We start from the raw sequence: 18,306 nt of genomic DNA, 5'->3' as shown, positions 1-18,306 counted from the left end.
ACTGTAGAGATACAGCTGCTCACCAGATGACTGGGCCAGTGAGGAAGGAAGTACAGTATAAACAACAGCTGTGGGAAGCAGTTTCTAATCACATCAATGTGGACAGTCACAAGGTCTAGAAACTACAGGGCCTCGGCTCAGGGTGGGATCCAAAATGGCTGCCAAGGCAGGGGACTGCTAAATTCTGCTCCAGCGGACTACAGCCTTGACATATGTCAGCAAACCACTGTTCTACAGTTCAAAGGTCATCCAAGTGGGTGTCTGAACCAGAAGCGAGAAGTCATATCCAAGAGTCACCCACACACCATCCACATCTATACACTGGACTGGAACATTCAGGGCTAGACCGAGGGGTGTATGGGTCGGTGGGGTCTGACCCCCACAGAGACGCCCTGAGTTCAAGGGTTTACGGTCCATAGTAAAAGCCTTCCTCGCTGGCAAGCCTGAGAACCAAGGTTTAGTGGTTAAAAAGCGGTTTAAACAGACAAAACGGACACAGATGTAGGGTGATAATGATGATAGACTGTTTCCAGAGGGACAGAGGTTTCCTCCATAAAACCTCAAGCATTTTTGTGTCATGTCAGATGTTTATGAGAGGCATGTGCTACTCTTCTACACAGAAACATTCAACACAAACACATACAGCATGCCTGTGCAGTATGTACACAAACAGACAGCCTGTTGTCTATGCCAGGGCCACCTCCATCTACAGACACCAACTGAAACTACACCACCTCTAGCATTAGATACTACGTCCCCCCATACAATAAAGCCAGCATCATGACCACCTAACTAAGAATTTAACAGCATTGACACACAATAGGATCACCACGTGGTGAAAAAGAGTGTGACCATTACCTATTTTATGAGGTAAACTATCAGTTGACGGGACACACTCTTTTCACGCCACTTCGATACAAAGTGATTTTTGTGGCAGGTTAGGAGAGCATTTTCGCTAACCCTAACCCCTCTCCTAATCTTAACCTCAGTCTCCTAACCTGATATGTTAATTCTCCTAACCTGCTACGAAAAAGTCCTTTCGTTATCGAAGTGCCGTGAAAAGAGTGTTTCCAATCGGTTGGCCTGATTACTTGCTGTGTGTGGCAGTGGCCTGGTGTGTGGGATTAGTATTATGGGCTGCACGTGAGAGCCATATGGAGGGCATTTCCTCCCTGTGTGTGTATTACCCAGTAAACATGGAGACCTGTGGGCCATGGAGCTCTAATGACCCCTTTATGATGTCTGTGGTGAGGGAGGAGAAAAAGGGATCGAGGAGCTCAGTGATACAAACAACATGTCACTATACTAGCATCATATAGAGGAATCTAGCACAGTTTACTCATCTGTCTCTGTCTCTCTCTCTCCTTTCAGCACAGTAGTTTACTCATCTATCTCTCTGTCTCTCTCGTTTCAACACAGTAGTCTACTCAACTTTCTCTCTCTGTATCTCTATCACTCTCTCTCTCCTTTCAGCACAAAAACAGATTGCTCTCATCTTTTAAGCTGGATGTCATATACTGTCATTTTCTTTCTCCCTCCCTCTATCTTTCCCTGCATCTATCTTTCCCTGCATCTATCTTTCCCTGCATCTATCTTTCCCTGCATCTATCTTCCCCTGTTTCTATCTTCCCCTGTTTCTATCTTCCCTGTATCGAGCCCTGCCTCATTTATATCCACACTCAATTATTTATAGTTGTTTATCCATCCCTTTCTACCTTAGAGGTTATGAGGAGCCTATTTCTCTACAAACACTGCAGCTTGTGGTGCAAAATGGCTGCCGTGCATCACTAACGCAGTGCTGCTGCGCATGAACGGTGGATGAGGCCAGCTACAACACATCTCCTCCCCTCCCCCACACCATCCCTCTCTCTGGCTCCATGCTACTGCCTCTCCCCATCCTCAATCCTTCTCTCCAACACATTTCCCACCTCTTTCAGACCGATTTCTCTCTACCACTCCTCAATCTCCTCTCATCTCTCTCTCATCTCTATATCTCTCGCTCTCTGTATGTACACGGTTCAAAGTCAGGAATATACAGTAACAGCAGCGTGTGAGAGACAGGAATTTAGGTCGGTGTTAAAAATAGTGCAGTGTGTGTGTGAGAGAGAAAAAACTCTGCAGGCCATAGTCCAGTCCAGTCTCGTCTCGTCCAGCCCAGACCAGCCCAGTCCATTCCAGTCTCGTCCAGCCCAGTCCCGTCTAGTCCAGCCCAGTCTCGTCTAGTCCAGCCCAGCCCAGCCCAGCCGCGTCTAGTCCAGCACAGCCCAGTCCAGCCCAGTCTCGTCTAGTCCAGTTCAGCCCAGTCCAGCCCAGTCTCGTCTAGTCCAGCCCAGCCCAGTCTCGTCTAGTCCAGCTCAGCCCAGTCCAGCCCAGTCTCGTCTAGTCCAGCCCAGCCCAGTCTCGTCTAGTCCAGCCCAGCCCAGTCCAGCCCAATCTCGTCTAGTCCAGCCCAGCTCAGCCCAGCTCTTCCTTTGTGTTTCTCTATAGCCTCCAGCAGCACTGCTCTCTTTGTCCCTGAATGTATTCCAGAAGATTATTTCATACAGGTTCGCTGCTGTTTCACAGGGCAGTCTTTGGCAACACTATAACCTATATTAATTACATAGGCATTATTCCAGAATGAGTATATAGGAATGTGATTGCCCGATGACAGGTACATAGCATGTACCACTGCTAAAGCCAAGACAAAAAGGTGAGTGTCAAATTGGTAAGTACTTGGTATGTAAGGCCTAATTACTCGTTCTAGCTTGTTACAATGTAATTATATAGGTTAGTCGATAATGCATGCTTACCTGACTTTCTGAATCGTCAATGATCAGTTTGTCTCTCTGCGCGTGGGGGAGTGTCTGTGTTCCGTCCAGACTAATGATGCTCTGACTGTAAGGTCTGACGTATTTCATATCACTCTTTCTGGAGTCAGTCGTTCCACACACATCGTAATTATACACCTGTCTCAGAGTTCCTGTGCCTCCCACGTCTGCGTAAAGGGGCGGGTAATACGGAATAACTGGGAGATTCCCATTGGATTTGTAAAACATCTGCTCGCGTCTCCATCTGTAGCATTTCACTGACAGTATGGCTATGATGGATACGATAAAGAGAAAGGAGACTACAGCCAAAGCCAATATTAAGTAAAACGTCAGGTTGTCATTGTACTCCTTGTCTTGCGTGAAGTCAGTGAACTCTGAGAGCACTTCAGGGAAGCTGTCCGCCACCGCCACGTTAACATTGACTGTAGCTGAACGAGAGGGCTGCCCGTTGTCCTCTACTACAACAGTGAGCCTTTGTTTCACAGCATCTTTATCATTGACTTGACGTATAGTTCTTATTTCTCCATTCTGTAAGCCCACTTCAAACAGCGCCCTGTCTGTCCCTTTCTGCAGTTTATACGAGAGCCAGGCATTCTGTCCAGAGTCCACATCAACAGCCACCACTTTAGTGACAAGATAGCCCACATCTGCTGAACGAGGCACCATTTCAGACACCAGAGAGCTGCTAGTCTGGACTGGGTACAGAACCTGAGGCGCGTTGTCGTTCTGGTCCTGAATCATTATTTTCACAGTCACATTGCTACTGAGAGGAGGGGAGCCTCCATCCTGCGCTTTTACGCGAATTTGGAACTCTTTTATTTGCTCATAGTCGAAAGAACGCACAGCAAGAATCGCCCCACTCTCTGCATTTACTGAAATGTACGCAGACGCCGAAACTCCATTCACTTGATTATCACCAAGCAAATATGAAATACGCGCGTTGTTGCCAAAGTCTTTGTCACTGGCCTTGACTGAAAATATTGACATTCCAGGTAAGTTATTCTCAATAACGTAAGCTGTGTATGATTGTCGTGTAAACAGGGGGGCGTTGTCATTCACATCGGATATTTTCAGTGTTACTGTCTTATTAGTGGAAAAAGATGACGACCCTTCATCTGTGGCTGTTATTGTTATGTCATATTCAGACACAGTTTCACGGTCCAAAGCCTGGTCTGACACTAAACTGTAGAAATTAGAAGAGGATGACTTTATGCGGAAAGGTAAATCTGGACTAATAGAACACTTAACCTGACCGTTTTTACCGGAGTCGGAGTCTTTGATATTGAGCATGGCTATGACCGTCTCCGGGGCAGAGTCCTCGGGAATAGGGCTGGAGAATGAAATAATGCTAATCACGGGTGCATTGTCGTTCACGTCAGTCATTTCAATAAGCACTTTACTAGTATCTGTTAACCCCCCGTTGTCTGTCGCCTCTACATCTAGTTCATAATGCCTAACTTTTTCGAAATCTAACAGACCACTTATGGTAATCTCACCAGTATGGGCGTCTATATTGAATAGAACTGAAGCACTATCTGTATTTTGAGAAAAGGAATACATCACCTCTCCATTTGTTTCCTGGTCTGCATCAGTGGCGCTCACTGTCAAGACAATCGTTCCCTTTGACGCATTTTCTGGCACGACCACCCTATACAGTGACTGGCCAAATACAGGGGCATTGTCGTTTGCATCTAAGACAATAACATTGATTTTGACGGAGCCAGATTTCTGGGGGCTGCCGCCATCATAAGCAGTTAAGATTAGTTTATGCTCTTCCTGTTTTTCCCTATCAAGTGCGCTCTGCAGAACCATTTCGACGTATTTCGTTCCATCAGAGCGAGATAGGGTTTTCAATTGAAAATGATCCGTAGGATTTAGTTTGTATGTTTGGAGAGTATTTAGAGCCACATCGGGATCTTTTGCACCGTCGAGTGAAAACCGAGCCCCAGGAGCCGCAGATTCACTTATTTGGAAATTCATTTCCTTTTTAGCAAAAGCAGGAGCATTGTCGTTAATATCTAATATTTCCACATCAATTCGATGGAGCTCCATCGGATTTTCAACGATGATCTGAAAATGCAGAGAGCAGGGAGAGACTTGGGCGCACAGCTCCTCTCTGTCTATCCTTTCTTTCACCACCAGCGTCCCTTTATCAACATTCAGACCGATGCACTCACTGCTGTCCTCAGTAAAGATCCGCGCTCGACCAGATTTCAACTTTTTTACATCCAAACCCAGATCCTGTACGATATTCCCCACGAGTGAGCCTTTCGCCATCTCCTCGGGGATGGAATAACGGACCTGGGCGCGCGCTACTCTTGCACCACAAAGACAGACAAACAGCACGACCCATGTCTTCCATGTCCATATCCGCGAGCTAGTTCTCCCTGCACCATGACAAGAAAGATCGTCCATCTTCAGACTACTCAGCCTGAGAGAAAAAACAATACAAAAACGAATGGCTCCACAATAATGAAAATTGCGTCACCAACACGTCCCAATGATTGTGTGGGCTCTTTTAGGAGACTAGTTCTGATGATATGGAAGTACAGTCCGCTGCGCTGCTTGTGACGCAAAGTAGAGAGGGAGGGTCTACTGTCTGAGACGTATATATCCTGACACTAACCAACAGCGGCCTTTAGAGCCCTGAATAGATATTACACAAATATCTGCACAAATATTAGGTTGCCATAAGTTGTCCGATGTTTGAGATTGTATTTATGAGGCAGAAATGAAATGATCAAATGTGAAATGTCCAAAACCCTGCAAACGTCAAAAACCTAATACCATGCGTTCTGTTTGATACTGTCTTGTTTTAATAGGCTAAGAAAAATCTGATGAAATGGTAACAGCACATGAAATGTATAACCTTGCTTTGAAATCGAACGAGATTTATAACCCAAACTACAGCTCTTGAAAACGAAAACCTATATGCTGCTGATGTAGCCATTATTCTCACCTGGTTTTCCCCATCGTCATTGATCAGCGTGTCCCTCTGCGCGTGGGTGAGTGTCTGTGTTCCGTCCAGACTAATGATGCTCTGACTGTAAGGTCTGACGTATTTCATATCACTCTTTCTGGAGTCAGTCGTTCCACACACATCGTAATTATACACCTGTCTCAGAGTTCCTGTGCCTCCCACGTCTGCGTAAAGGGGCGGGTAATACGGAATAACTGGGAGATTCCCATTGGATTTGTAAAACATTTGCTCGTGTCTCCATCTGTAGCATTTCACTGACAGTATGGCTATGATGGATACGATAAAGAGAAAGGAGACTACAGACAATGCCAAGACTAAGTAAAAAGTCAGGTTGTCATTGTACTCCACGTCGTGCGTAAAGTCAGTGAACTCCGAGAGCACTTCAGGGAAGCTGTCCGCCACCGCCACGTTAACATTGACTGTAGCTGAACGAGAGGGCTGCCCGTTGTCCTCCACTACAACAGTGAGCCTTTGTTTCACAGCATCTTTATCAGTTACTTGACGTATAGTTCTTATTTCTCCATTCTGTAAACCCACTTCAAACAGCGCCCTGTCTGTCGCTTTCTGCAGTTTATACGAGAGCCAGGCATTCTGTCCAGAGTCCACATCAACAGCCACCACTTTAGTGACAAGATAGCCCACATCTGCTGACCGAGGCACCATTTCAGCCACCAGAGAGCTGCTAGTCTGGACTGGGTACAGAACCTGAGGCGCGTTGTCGTTCTGGTCCTGGATCATTATTTTCACAGTCACATTGCTACTGAGAGGAGGAGAGCCTCCATCCTGCGCTTTTACGCGGAACTGGAAATCCTTGATCTGCTCGTAGTCAAAAGAGCGCACTGAATGGACGACTCCACTATCAGCACTAACGGACATATATGAGGAGACGGGCACTCCGTTAACCGAGGAGTCCTCCAGTATGTAAGAAACACGGGCATTCTGGTTCCAGTCAGCGTCTCTGGCTTTCACTGTGAATATAGAGAGGCCCGGTGTGTTGTTTTCTATAATGTAGGCCTCATATGAGCTCCTCTCAAAGACAGGCGCGTTGTCATTCACATCTGATATCTGTAAGGTGAGAGTGACGCTGCTGGAGAGAGAGGGCACTCCCTCATCAGAGCACGTCACACTGATGTTATATTCAGGGGCTCTCTCTCGATCCAAGTCACTGTCTGTTACTAGACTATAGAAGCCAGTGGATGTAGAATCAATGGTAAAGGGAATATTTTGAGTTAAAACACAATTCACCACTCCGTTATTATCAGAGTCTGGGTCGTGGACACTCATTACAGCTATGACTGTCTGAGAAGGGGAATTTTCTGCTATTGATTTAGAAGTGGACATCATATCAATCAAAGGGCTGTTGTCGTTGACGTCCACAATGCCGACAACTAATTTACTGGAATCAGAAAGACCTCCTGTATCTTTTGCTTCTAAGTCAATCTGATAATGTTTATCGCTTTCATAGTCGACCTTGCCTATCAAACGCACTTCGCCATTACTCTCGTCTATTTCGAATAGGTCCAAAATACCAATTGTGCTGCTTGATATAGAATATGTGACTAAACCATAAGATCCATGATCTATATCAGTGGCACTAACTGTAGTTAATAAAGTACCCTTCTGTGAGTTCTCTACAACACTCGCCGTATATATTGCCTGCGTAAAAACCGGAGCATTGTCGTTTGCATCCAACACATTGACGTGAATCTTTACTGTTCCGGACATCTGAGGGTCTCCTCCATCGAGGGCAGTTAACACTAAAGACATCTGCTCCTGTTTCTCTCGATCTAAAGGCTTCTGTAAAACCATCTCTACCTTTTTGCTACCATCAGTTTGACCATGTAATTTTAGACTGAAATTATCAGTTGGATTAAGGGAGTAGCTTTGGAGTCCATTTGATCCTATATCAGAATCAAAAGCTCTCTCCAGCACAAATTTAGCTCCAGTCACAGCCGACTCACTTATTTCGAATTTCATTGAATCTTTTTGGAAAACAGGTGCATTGTCATTGATATCAATAATTTCAATTGTGACGCGATAAAATTCTATTGGATTCTCCAGAATAATTTGAAAATGCAGTGCGCAAGGCGTTGACTGTCTGCATAGCGCTTCACGGTCTATTGTCTCTTTGATAAGGAGAACTCCCCTGTCTTTATCCAACTCGATGTATTCTGCGCTATTTCCAACGTGTATTCGAGCTTTACTTGATTTCAATCGTTTGATATCTAAACCCAAATCCTGCGATATGTTACCAACTAAAGAGCCTTTCGCCATTTCCTCGGGAATGGAGTAACTGACCTGCCCGTGCGCTGAACTGAGAGAGAGGACCGAGATAAACAACAGTACTTGCCGTGTCATTGTTCTGCCCGACATTTTCCCCTGCGCCATGACACAACAAACACCATAGAATCCGTTCAGTAATTTGCTAAATTCTGTCAAATTTATATACAGAAAATTTTAAAAATGTTCTGTCAATAATCCGTACCCACGGAACAAAGAAGTCTCGGTGCTTAGTGTTCTCTGTAACCCGGACTGTGTTCTCTGCATGCGGCTCTTTCTCTCTCTAATACACCGAGATGATGGGGGAGGTACTGCTGCAAATCTGCTCTAAAACTGCAACACACTGACCGACAGCGTCCCTCTGAGTTCAATCTACTGAACAACAGATACTTCAAAAATAAACACATTCCAACATATTTGGGAAGGTTTAAGTCTCCAAAGGAAAAATATTAGCTCTAACATGCCATACCCAACATAAGATATATCAACACATCTAGGAAAATTGTAAACGTAGATGCCACAGGATGTTGACAGGTAATCTCAAACAAGACACATGTTGCCTTAATATAGCCTACATCACGACAGAACACACATTTCTAAAATGTGATGTATGGTAGTGTGCTTTCCATACAAATATGCAAATACTGATATAGACTTATGAATTTATGCAAAAAGTCATCATGATCTTGACAACGATGATTCACCCTGCATTCCGTTACATGTCCTCTGTGAAAAAGCCGCTGACCATGTCAGCGGTGCTGAATTGACCAAATTGGAAAAAGGTTTCGAATTTCTGAACATGGAAAGTTTCCAAATTTAAAGACTCAATGTTACACAGTTAAATGCACTACCCATACAAATATATTTTTAGGAGAAAATTAATGATTCAAATATAACAAACCTCTAATGTCGAGTCTGATTCATCCAGGATGTTATTTTCGCTCTGCATCCGCTGCATCGTCCCTGTAGAACTGGGGTCCATTATCAGTACGTTCTGACTACAGGGTCTGACGAACTTACAGTCACTCTTTCTGGAGTCAGTCGTCCTGCACACCTCGTAATTGTACACGTGCTGTAGAGTTCCTGTCCCCAAAGTGTCTGCGTAACGCGGTGGATAATACGGAATAACCGGGAGATTGGAATGATAGAGGACGCGAGACTGTCTCCATCTGTATATTTTCACTGATATAATAACCACTAAACATGTGATGAACAGAAATGAGACTACAGCCAAAGCCAAGACTAAGTAAAAAGTCAGGTTGTCATTGTACTCCTTGTCGTGCGTAAAGTCAGTGAACTCCGAGAGCACTTCAGGGAAGCTGTCCGCCACCGCCACGTTAACATTGACTGTAGCTGAACGAGAGGGCTGTCCGTTGTCCTCCACTACAACAGTGACCCTTTGTTTCACCGCATCTTTATCAGTTACTTGACGTATAGTTCTTATTTCTCCATTCTGTAAGCCCACTTCAAACAGCGCTCTGTCTGTCGCTTTCTGCAGTTTATACGAGAGCCAGGCATTCTGTCCAGAGTCCACATCAACAGCCACCACTTTAGTGACAAGATAGCCCACATCTGCTGAACGAGGCACCATTTCAGCCACCAGAGAGCTGCTAGTCTGGACTGGGTACAGAACCTGAGGCCCGTTGTCATTCTGGTCCTGGATCATTATTTTCACAGTCACATTGCTACTGAGTGGAGGAGAGCCTCCATCCTGCGCTTTTACGCTGAACTGGAAATCCTTGATCTGCTCGTAGTCAAAAGAGCGCACTGAATGGACGACTCCACTATCAGCACTAACGGACACATATGATGAGACGGGCACTCCGTTAACCGAGGAGTCCTCCAGTATGTAAGAAACACGGGCATTCTGGTTCCAGTCAGCGTCTCTGGCTTTCACTGTGAATATAGAGAGGCCCGGTGTGTTGTTTTCTATAATGTAGGCCTCATATGAGCTCCTCTCAAAGACAGGCGCGTTGTCATTCACATCTGATATCTGTAAGGTGAGAGTGACGCTGCTGGAGAGAGAGGGCACTCCCTCATCAGAGCACATCACACTGATGTTATATTCAGAGGCTCTCTCTCGGTCCAAGCCACTATCAGTTACTAGACTATAGAATCCATTAGATGTAGATTTAATGGTGAAAGGGATGTTCTCATTTATGCCACAGTTAACTTTACCATTACTCTCAGAATCAGGGTCGTTTACGCTCATCATAGCTATTACTGTGTTAGGACGGGAATCCTCTTGTATTATACCGGATTTGGAAATAAAATTGATTAGAGGACTATTGTCATTTACGTCACTAACATCAATTATTATTTTACTTGAGTCCGAGAGACCACCATTATCTATGGCTTCTATATCAATCTGATAACTTCTGGCTTTTTCATAATCAACTTGGCCATCTAATATCAAATTACCATCTTCATTTATGTGGAATAACGTTGAAAGACGGTTCATGCTATTTGCAATCACGTAAGACACTTCTCCATTCGTGCCTTTATCTGCATCAGACGCACTAACTGTCGTGACAAACGTTCCTTTTTGTGAATTCTCACTTATTGTTGCCTTATACACTGGTTTGGTAAAAACGGGCGCATTGTCGTTTGCGTCCAACACTGTGACGTGTATCTGCATTGTCCCTGACAGCAGAGGCTCACCTCCATCCAAAGCAGTTAACAACAGAGACATATGCTCCTGTTTCTCTCGGTCTAGAGGTTTCTGTAAAACCATCTCAACCTTTTTACTCCCGTCTGCCTGACTATGCAATTTCAGAACAAAATGATCAGCGTGTTTCAGAGAGTAACTTTGGAGGCCATTTAAATCAATGTCTTGATCCACTGCTTTCTCTAACATAAATTTTGATCCAGTCACAGCTGACTCGCTGATTTCCAATCGTCGCTCAGTCTTTTGAAAAGTGGGAGCGTTGTCGTTTATATCTGTAATTTCTACAGTTACCGGGTATAATTCCATCGGGTTTTCTAAAGTAATTTGGAAATGCAGTGCACAAGGCGTCGTCTGTTCACAAAGCGCTTCACGGTCTATTCTCTCTTTGATGAGGAGAACTCCCCTTTCTTTATTCAGCTCGATGTATTCTGCGCTGTCTCCAGTATAAATACGAGCTTTACCTGATTTCAGTCTTTTGATATCTAAACCTAAATCCTGCGCCATGTTACCGACTAAAGAGCCTTTCGCCATTTCCTCGGGAATGGAGTAACTGACCTGCCCGTGCACTGAACTGAGAGAGAGGACCGAGATAAACAACAGTACTTGCCGTGTCATTGTTCTGTCAGACATTTTCTCTGGGATATAAAACACCTCACGTTATAATCCGTTAAGAAATCTGTAATATTCCATTTGTTTCAGTGGAAGAAATGTAAAGAAGATGTGCCCAAAATCCAGAACAAAAGAATCTCAGTACGGTGTCTCTGTGCTTAGTGTTCTCTGTAACCCGGACTGTGCGCTCTGCATGCGGCTCTTTCTCTCTCTAATATATCGAGATGGTGGGGGAGGTACTGCTGCAAATCTGCTCTAAAACTGCAACACACTGACCAACAGCGGCCCTCTGAGTTCATACGTGTAAACTACACACAGAATATTGAAAACGCTTGTGCTCTCCAACCATGCGTAAAACCTAAGCATATCCAAACGCCAATATCTTGCAGTAAAACACACTATACGCAAGGTATGATGACAATGATCATTTCCTTTATAAATGAGCTGTAAAGCACAACACATCAACTGATGGTTATTTGGCTTAAAGTATATAGCTGATGGTTACAATTGGGCCATTACGCATGGTGTGAAATCACAAATCAGTCAGAAGTAAAGGGCAACAGGAAACACCTTTCAGTGTTGGACAAAAGAAAACATAGGCAACACTTGCAAAATAACGATAGTTAATGTTAAAATAAGAATAAGGTAGTATCAGTATAAGGTCATGACACCAAAAACGGTGACGTCATAATTATTCTGAGGTTATGAGAGACGATTTTTCATGCTCACCTGACTGTCTGAATCGTCATTGATCAGCGTGTCCCTCTGCGCGTGGGGGAGTGTCTGTGTTCCGTCCAGACTAATGATGCTCTGACTGTAAGGTCTGACGTATTTCATATCACTCTTTCTGGAGTCAGTCGTTCCACACACATCGTAATTATACACCTGTCTCAGAGTTCCTGTGCCTCCCACGTCTGCGTAAAGGGGCGGGTAATACGGAATAACTGGGAGATTCCCATTGGATTTGTAAAACATTTGCTCGTGTCTCCATCTGTAGCATTTCACTGACAGTATGGCTATGATGGATACGATAAAGAGAAAGGAGACTACAGCCAAAGCCAATATTAAGTAAAACGTCAGGTTGTCATTGTACTCCACGTCGTGCGTAAAGTCAGTGAACTCTGAGAGCACTTCAGGGAAGCTGTCCGCAACCGCCACGTTAACATTGACTGTAGCTGAACGAGAGGGCTGCCCGTTGTCCTCCACTACAACAGTGAGCCTTTGTTTCACAGCATCTTTATCAGTTACTTGGCGTATAGTTCTTATTTCTCCATTCTGTGAGCCCACTTCAAACAGCGCCCTGTCTGTCGCTTTCTGCAGTTTATACGAGAGCCAGGCATTCTGTCCAGAGTCCACATCAACAGCCACCACTTTAGTGACAAGATAGCCCACATCTGCTGAACGAGGCACCATTTCAGCCACCAGAGAGCTGCTAGTCTGGACTGGGTACAGAACCTGAGGCGCGTTGTCATTCTGGTCCTGGATCATTATTTTCACAGTCACATTGCTACTGAGAGGAGGAGAGCCTCCATCCTGCGCTTTTACGCGGATCTGGAAATCCCTGATCTGCTCGTAGTCAAAAGAGCGCACTGAATGGACGACTCCACTATCAGCACTAACGGACACATATGAGGAGACGGGCACTCCGTTAACCGAGGAGTCCTCCAGTATGTAAGAAACACGGGCATTCTGGTTCCAGTCAGCGTCTCTGGCTTTCACTGTGAATATAGAGAGGCCCGGTGTGTTGTTTTCTATAATGTAGGCCTCATATGAGCTCCTCTCAAAGACAGGCGCGTTGTCATTCACATCTGATATCTGTAAGGTGAGAGTGACGCTGCTGGAGAGAGAGGGCACTCCCTCATCAGAGCACGTCACACTGATGTTATATTCAGAGGCTCTCTCTCGGTCCAAGTCACTGTCTGTTACCAGGCTGTAAAAGGCGTTGGATATGGATTTAATGGTGAATGGAATGTTTTCATTTATCCCACAGTGTACTTGTCCGTTACTTTCAGAATCTGGGTCGTTTACGCTGATCATGGTTATAACTGTATTAGAGATAGAGTCTTCCGCTATTGAACTAGACTTTGACATTATAATAATAATGGGGCTGTTGTCATTGACGTCAATAACATCTATGATTATTTTACTGGAATCAGAAAGCCCTCCTTCGTCCATTGCTTCTATAAACATTTGATAATATTTTGCCTTTTCATAATCTATATGACCGATTAGTCTAAATTCACCACTTTCGCTGTCTAACTCAAAGAGATCAGTGCTGCTGGACAAAGAATAGCTGACCATGCTATTAGACCCTTTATCCGCATCAGAGGCGCTAACAGTGGCCAATAAGGCTCCTTTAGGTGAATTCTCAACAACCGTTGCTTTGTAAATCTCCTGCGTAAAAACAGGTGCATTGTCGTTTATATCTAACACTGTAACATGTATCTGCACTGTTCCAGATCGCTGCGGTTCGCCTCCATCTATAGCTGTTAACACTAAAGATAGCTGCTCCTGTTTCTCCCGATCTAAAGGCTGCTGCAAAACCATCTCTACCTTTTTACTTCCATCGGGTTGATTTTTTTGTTTTAAATGAAAATGATCAATGGGTTTAAGAGTGTAGCTCTGGAGACCGTTAAGATCAACGTCAGGATCTATTGCTATCTCCAGCATAAATGTCGCGCCAATCACTGCAGACTCACTGATTTCAAAACGTTTCTCCGTCTTCTTAAAACTAGGAGCATTATCGTTTACATCTGTAATCTCAACAGTTACTCGAAAGAATTCCATGGGATTTTCTAGAATTATCTGAAAATGCAATGCACAAGGCGTTGTCATTCCGCAGAGAGCTTCACGGTCTATTCTCGCTTTGATGAGGAGAACTCCCCTTTCTTTATTCAGCTCGATGTACTCCGCGCTGTCTCCAGTAAAAATACGAGCTTTACCTGATATCAGTCTTTTAATATCTAAACCTAAATCCTGCGCTATGTTACCGACTAAAGAGCCTTTCGCCATTTCCTCCGGAATGGAGTAACTAATCTGCCCGTGCACTGAACTGAGAGAGAGGACCGAGATAAACAACAGTACTTGCCTTGTCATTGTTCTGTCCGACATTTTCTCTGCCATATCAAGCAACAAACACGTTACAATCCGTAAAGAACGCCGTGATATTCCATTAGTTTTCACTGTTTAGTGACGAAAAAAAGATGTCCCTAAACTCCACCACTCTGGAACAAAAGAATCTCAGTACGGTGTCTCGGTGCTTAGTGTTCTCTGTAACCCGGACTGTGTTCTCTGCGTGCGGCTCTTTCTCTCTCTAATATACCGAGATGGTGGGGGAGGTACTGCTGCAAATCTGCTCTAAAACTGCAACACACTGACCAACAGCGTCCCTCTGAGTTCAATCCACTCAACTACAAATATACTTAAAAAGAAATACCTTCCAACATATTTGGGAAGGTGTGAATCTCCATGGAATAAAGCATAGCACTATCAAGATTTACCCAACCCAGTAATGTATATATTATATTATACTATATTAACACATTTCAGCCTATGTATGTAGGACAAATGTAAATCATGATGCCAGTAGTATGTGGACAAGAAATATCGAACAAAATACACGTTACGCTAAACTAATCCTCGGGACAGAAAGCAACTTTCTGCAACTATAACCAGCACTATGGTATTACTGTGGATTTTGTAGGATACAGAAAACGTGTATATACCTATGAATCCAATTTCTAGTACAGAAAACGTTTGCTCATCTTTACAAAGGTTAGGCAATATCCCTGTATAATTCACTCTTTACTATGTTACAGGATCTATTGCAATACAGCCGCTTTGGAGAGCAGCGCTGTTCACCACCGTGGTGCTGAAATGGCCAAATATCAGTGGAATTCAGAGCATTTCTGACCATGGAACCTTCGCAGGTATAAAGACAAGATTTAGAAACAGCTAAAATCGCAAGAAATAGTTACAAATGTACATGTCACAGTTCAACCTTAGATTAAAGGGAAGGATAATGACTCAAATAAAACAGACCTCTAGTGGGGAGTCTGGTTCATCCAGGATGTTCTGTTCACTCTGCATCCGCTGCATCGTCCCTGTAGAACTGGGGTCCATTATCAGAACGTTCTGACTACAGGGTCTGACGAACTTACAGTCACTCTTTCTGGAGTCAGTCGTCCTGCACACCTCGTAATTGTACACGTGCTGTAGAGTTCCTGTCCCCAAAGTATCTGCGTAACGCGGTGGATAATACGGAATAACCGGGAGATTGGAATGATAGAGGACGCGAGACTGTCTCCATCTGTATATTTTCACTGATATAATAACCACTAAACATGTGATGAACAGAAATGAGACTACAGCCAAAGCCAAGACTAAGTAAAAAGTCAGGTTGTCATTGTAGTCCTTGTCGTGCGTAAAGTCAGTGAACTCCGAGAGCACTTCAGGGAAGCTGTCCGCCACCACCACGTTAACATTGACTGTAGCTGAACGAGAGGACTGCCCGTTGTCCTCCACTACAACAGTGAGCCTTTGTTTCACAGCATCTTTATCATTGACTTGGCGTATAGTTCTTATTTCTCCATTCTGTAAGCCCACTTCAAACAGCGCTCTGTCTGTCCCTTTCTGCAGTTTATACGAGAGCCAGGCGTTCTGTCCAGAGTCCACATCAACAGCCACCACTTTAGTGACAAGATAGCCCACATCTGCTGAACGAGGCACCATTTCAGCCACCAGAGAGCTGCTAGTCTGGACTGGGTACAGAACCTGAGGCGCGTTGTCGTTCTGGTCCTGGATCATTATTTTCACAGTCACATTGCTACTGAGAGGAGGGGAGCCTCCATCCTGCGCTTTTACGCTGAACTGGAAATCCTTGATCTGCTCGTAGTCAAAAGAGCGCACTGAATGGACGATTCCACTATCAGCACTAACGGACACATATGAGGAGACGGGCACTCCGTTAACCGAGGACTCCTCCAGTATGTAAGAAACACGGGCATTCTGGTTCCAGTCAGCGTCTCTGGCTTTCACTGTGAATATAGAGAGGCCCGGTGTGTTGTTTTCTATAATGTAGGCCTCATATGAGCTCCTCTCAAAGACAGGCGCGTTGTCATTCACATCTGATATCTGTAAGGTGAGAGTGACGCTGCTGGAGAGAGAGGGCACTCCCTCATCAGAGCACGTCACACTGATGTTATATTCAGGGGCTCTCTCTCGGTCCAAGTCACTGTCTGTTACTACAGTAAAGAAATTATTTGATGTTGATTTCATTGCAAAAGGAATGTTTTCATTTATGGAGCACTGCACTCTGCCATTATCACCAGAGTCTGGGTCTTGAATATTCATCATAGTTACGACAGTACCAGCTTTAGCATCTTCGGAGATCACGTTTGATTTCGACATAATGTTAATATTAGGCTTATTATCATTGGTGTCAACTACTTCAACTATCACTTTGCATGAATCTGTAAGTCCTCCGTCATCACTTGCCCGCAGGCTGATCTGAAAACGTCGTGTCTTCTCGTAATCAATATTTCCTATCAATCTAATCTCGCCGTTGTCCTCGTTAACGTCAAACATTTCTCTTACATCATCTAAAGTGTTTCGAACTGAATAGGTTACTTTGCTGTTTGATCCATGATCGGCATCTGATGCGCTCACTGAAGTTACAAGTGTTCCTTTAGGGGAGTGCTCAGTAACGGTAGCTTTATATATATGCTGCGTAAAAACGGGTGGATTGTCATTGGCGTCTAGTACAGTGATGAGTATCTGCATTGTTCCTGATAGCGGAGGCTCTCCTCCATCTACTGCTGTTAATATCAGAGATATTTGTTCCACTTTTTCACGATCTAGAGGTTTCTTTAAAACCATCTCTACGTTTTTATTGCCATCGGCTTGATTATGCAATTCAAGAGCAAAATTATCGGCTGGTTTCAACGTATATCTTTGTAGGCCATTGATACCGACGTCCTGATCCATTGCTCCGTCTAATATAAATTTTGCTCCGCTGACTGCAGACTCGCTTATTTTAAATTGTACGTCACTCTTTTCGAATGATGGATTATTATCGTTAACATCCGTTATCTCAACAGTTATGGTGTAAAATTCCATCGGGTTCTCTAGAATAATCTGAAAATGTAGTGCACAAGGCGTCGTCTGTCCGCAGAGCGCTTCACGGTCTATTCTGTCTTTGATGAGGAGAACTCCCCGTTCTTTGTTCAGCTCGATGTATTCTGCGCTGTCTCCAGTATAAATACGAGCTTTACCTGATTTCAGTCTATTGATATCTAAACCTAAATCCTGCGCTATGTTACCAACTAAAGAGCCTTTCGCCATTTCCTCGGGAATGGAGTAACTGACCTGCCCGTGCACTGAACTGAGAGAGAGGACCGAGATAAACAACAGTACTTGCCGTGTCATTGTTCTGTCAGACATTTTCCCTTCAACATGAAGCAACAAGCACCATATAATCCGTTATGAGAATAGTATATTTCCTTCAGATGTAAACCGAGAAAATAACTACATGTTCTACCAATAATCCGTATCTCCAGAACAAAAGAATCTCAGTACGGAGTCTCTGTGCTTAGTGTTCTCTGTAACCCGGACTGTGTTCTCTGCGTGCGGCTCTTTCTCTCTCTAATATATCGAGATGATGGGGGAGGTACTGCTGCAAATCTGCTCTAAAACTGCAACACACTGACCAACAGCGTCCCTCTGAGTTAAATTCACTGAACTACAGAATACGAAAAATATTACAAGATATTTGGGCTGGTTAGAATCTGCTTGGGATCAAATGCAGCACTATCACTCTATATCAACACATACAGGCCTAAGTGTTAATGACCATGGAAACCAACATGACAGTGAGATGTGGATGAATTGAAACTATGCTAATATAGGAAACTACAAGACACCCATTGAAATACAGCCTCTTCCGCTGTCCATGACCATGG

The 18,306-nt window shown here is 44.2% G+C and overlaps 1 protein-coding gene across 23 annotated transcripts in view; it reads right to left on the bottom strand.

Moving 5' to 3' along the window:
- The window catches only part of LOC129827758 (protocadherin gamma-C5-like), a 231,123-nt gene that overhangs the window by 41,000 nt on the left and 171,817 nt on the right, over positions 1-18,306 (bottom strand). The window contains exon 1 of one of the 23 annotated variants that reach the window (XM_055888912.1): positions 15,389-17,790. The exons of 18 other annotated variants lie outside the window; for them this stretch is intronic. In XM_055888912.1, the coding sequence (XP_055744887.1) occupies positions 15,389-17,788 (2,400 nt within the window). In that variant the 5' untranslated portion in view covers positions 17,789-17,790. 4 more of the 23 variants (XM_055888917.1, XM_055888916.1, XM_055888911.1 and 1 more) reach the window with 4 other exon arrangements.

This window comes from Salvelinus fontinalis, chromosome 29, assembly GCF_029448725.1.
Source record: "Salvelinus fontinalis isolate EN_2023a chromosome 29, ASM2944872v1, whole genome shotgun sequence".
NCBI lineage: Eukaryota > Metazoa > Chordata > Actinopteri > Salmoniformes > Salmonidae > Salvelinus > Salvelinus fontinalis.
The sequence above is the reverse complement of the archived record's forward strand: the minus strand, read 5'-3'. Positions and strand labels throughout refer to the sequence as shown.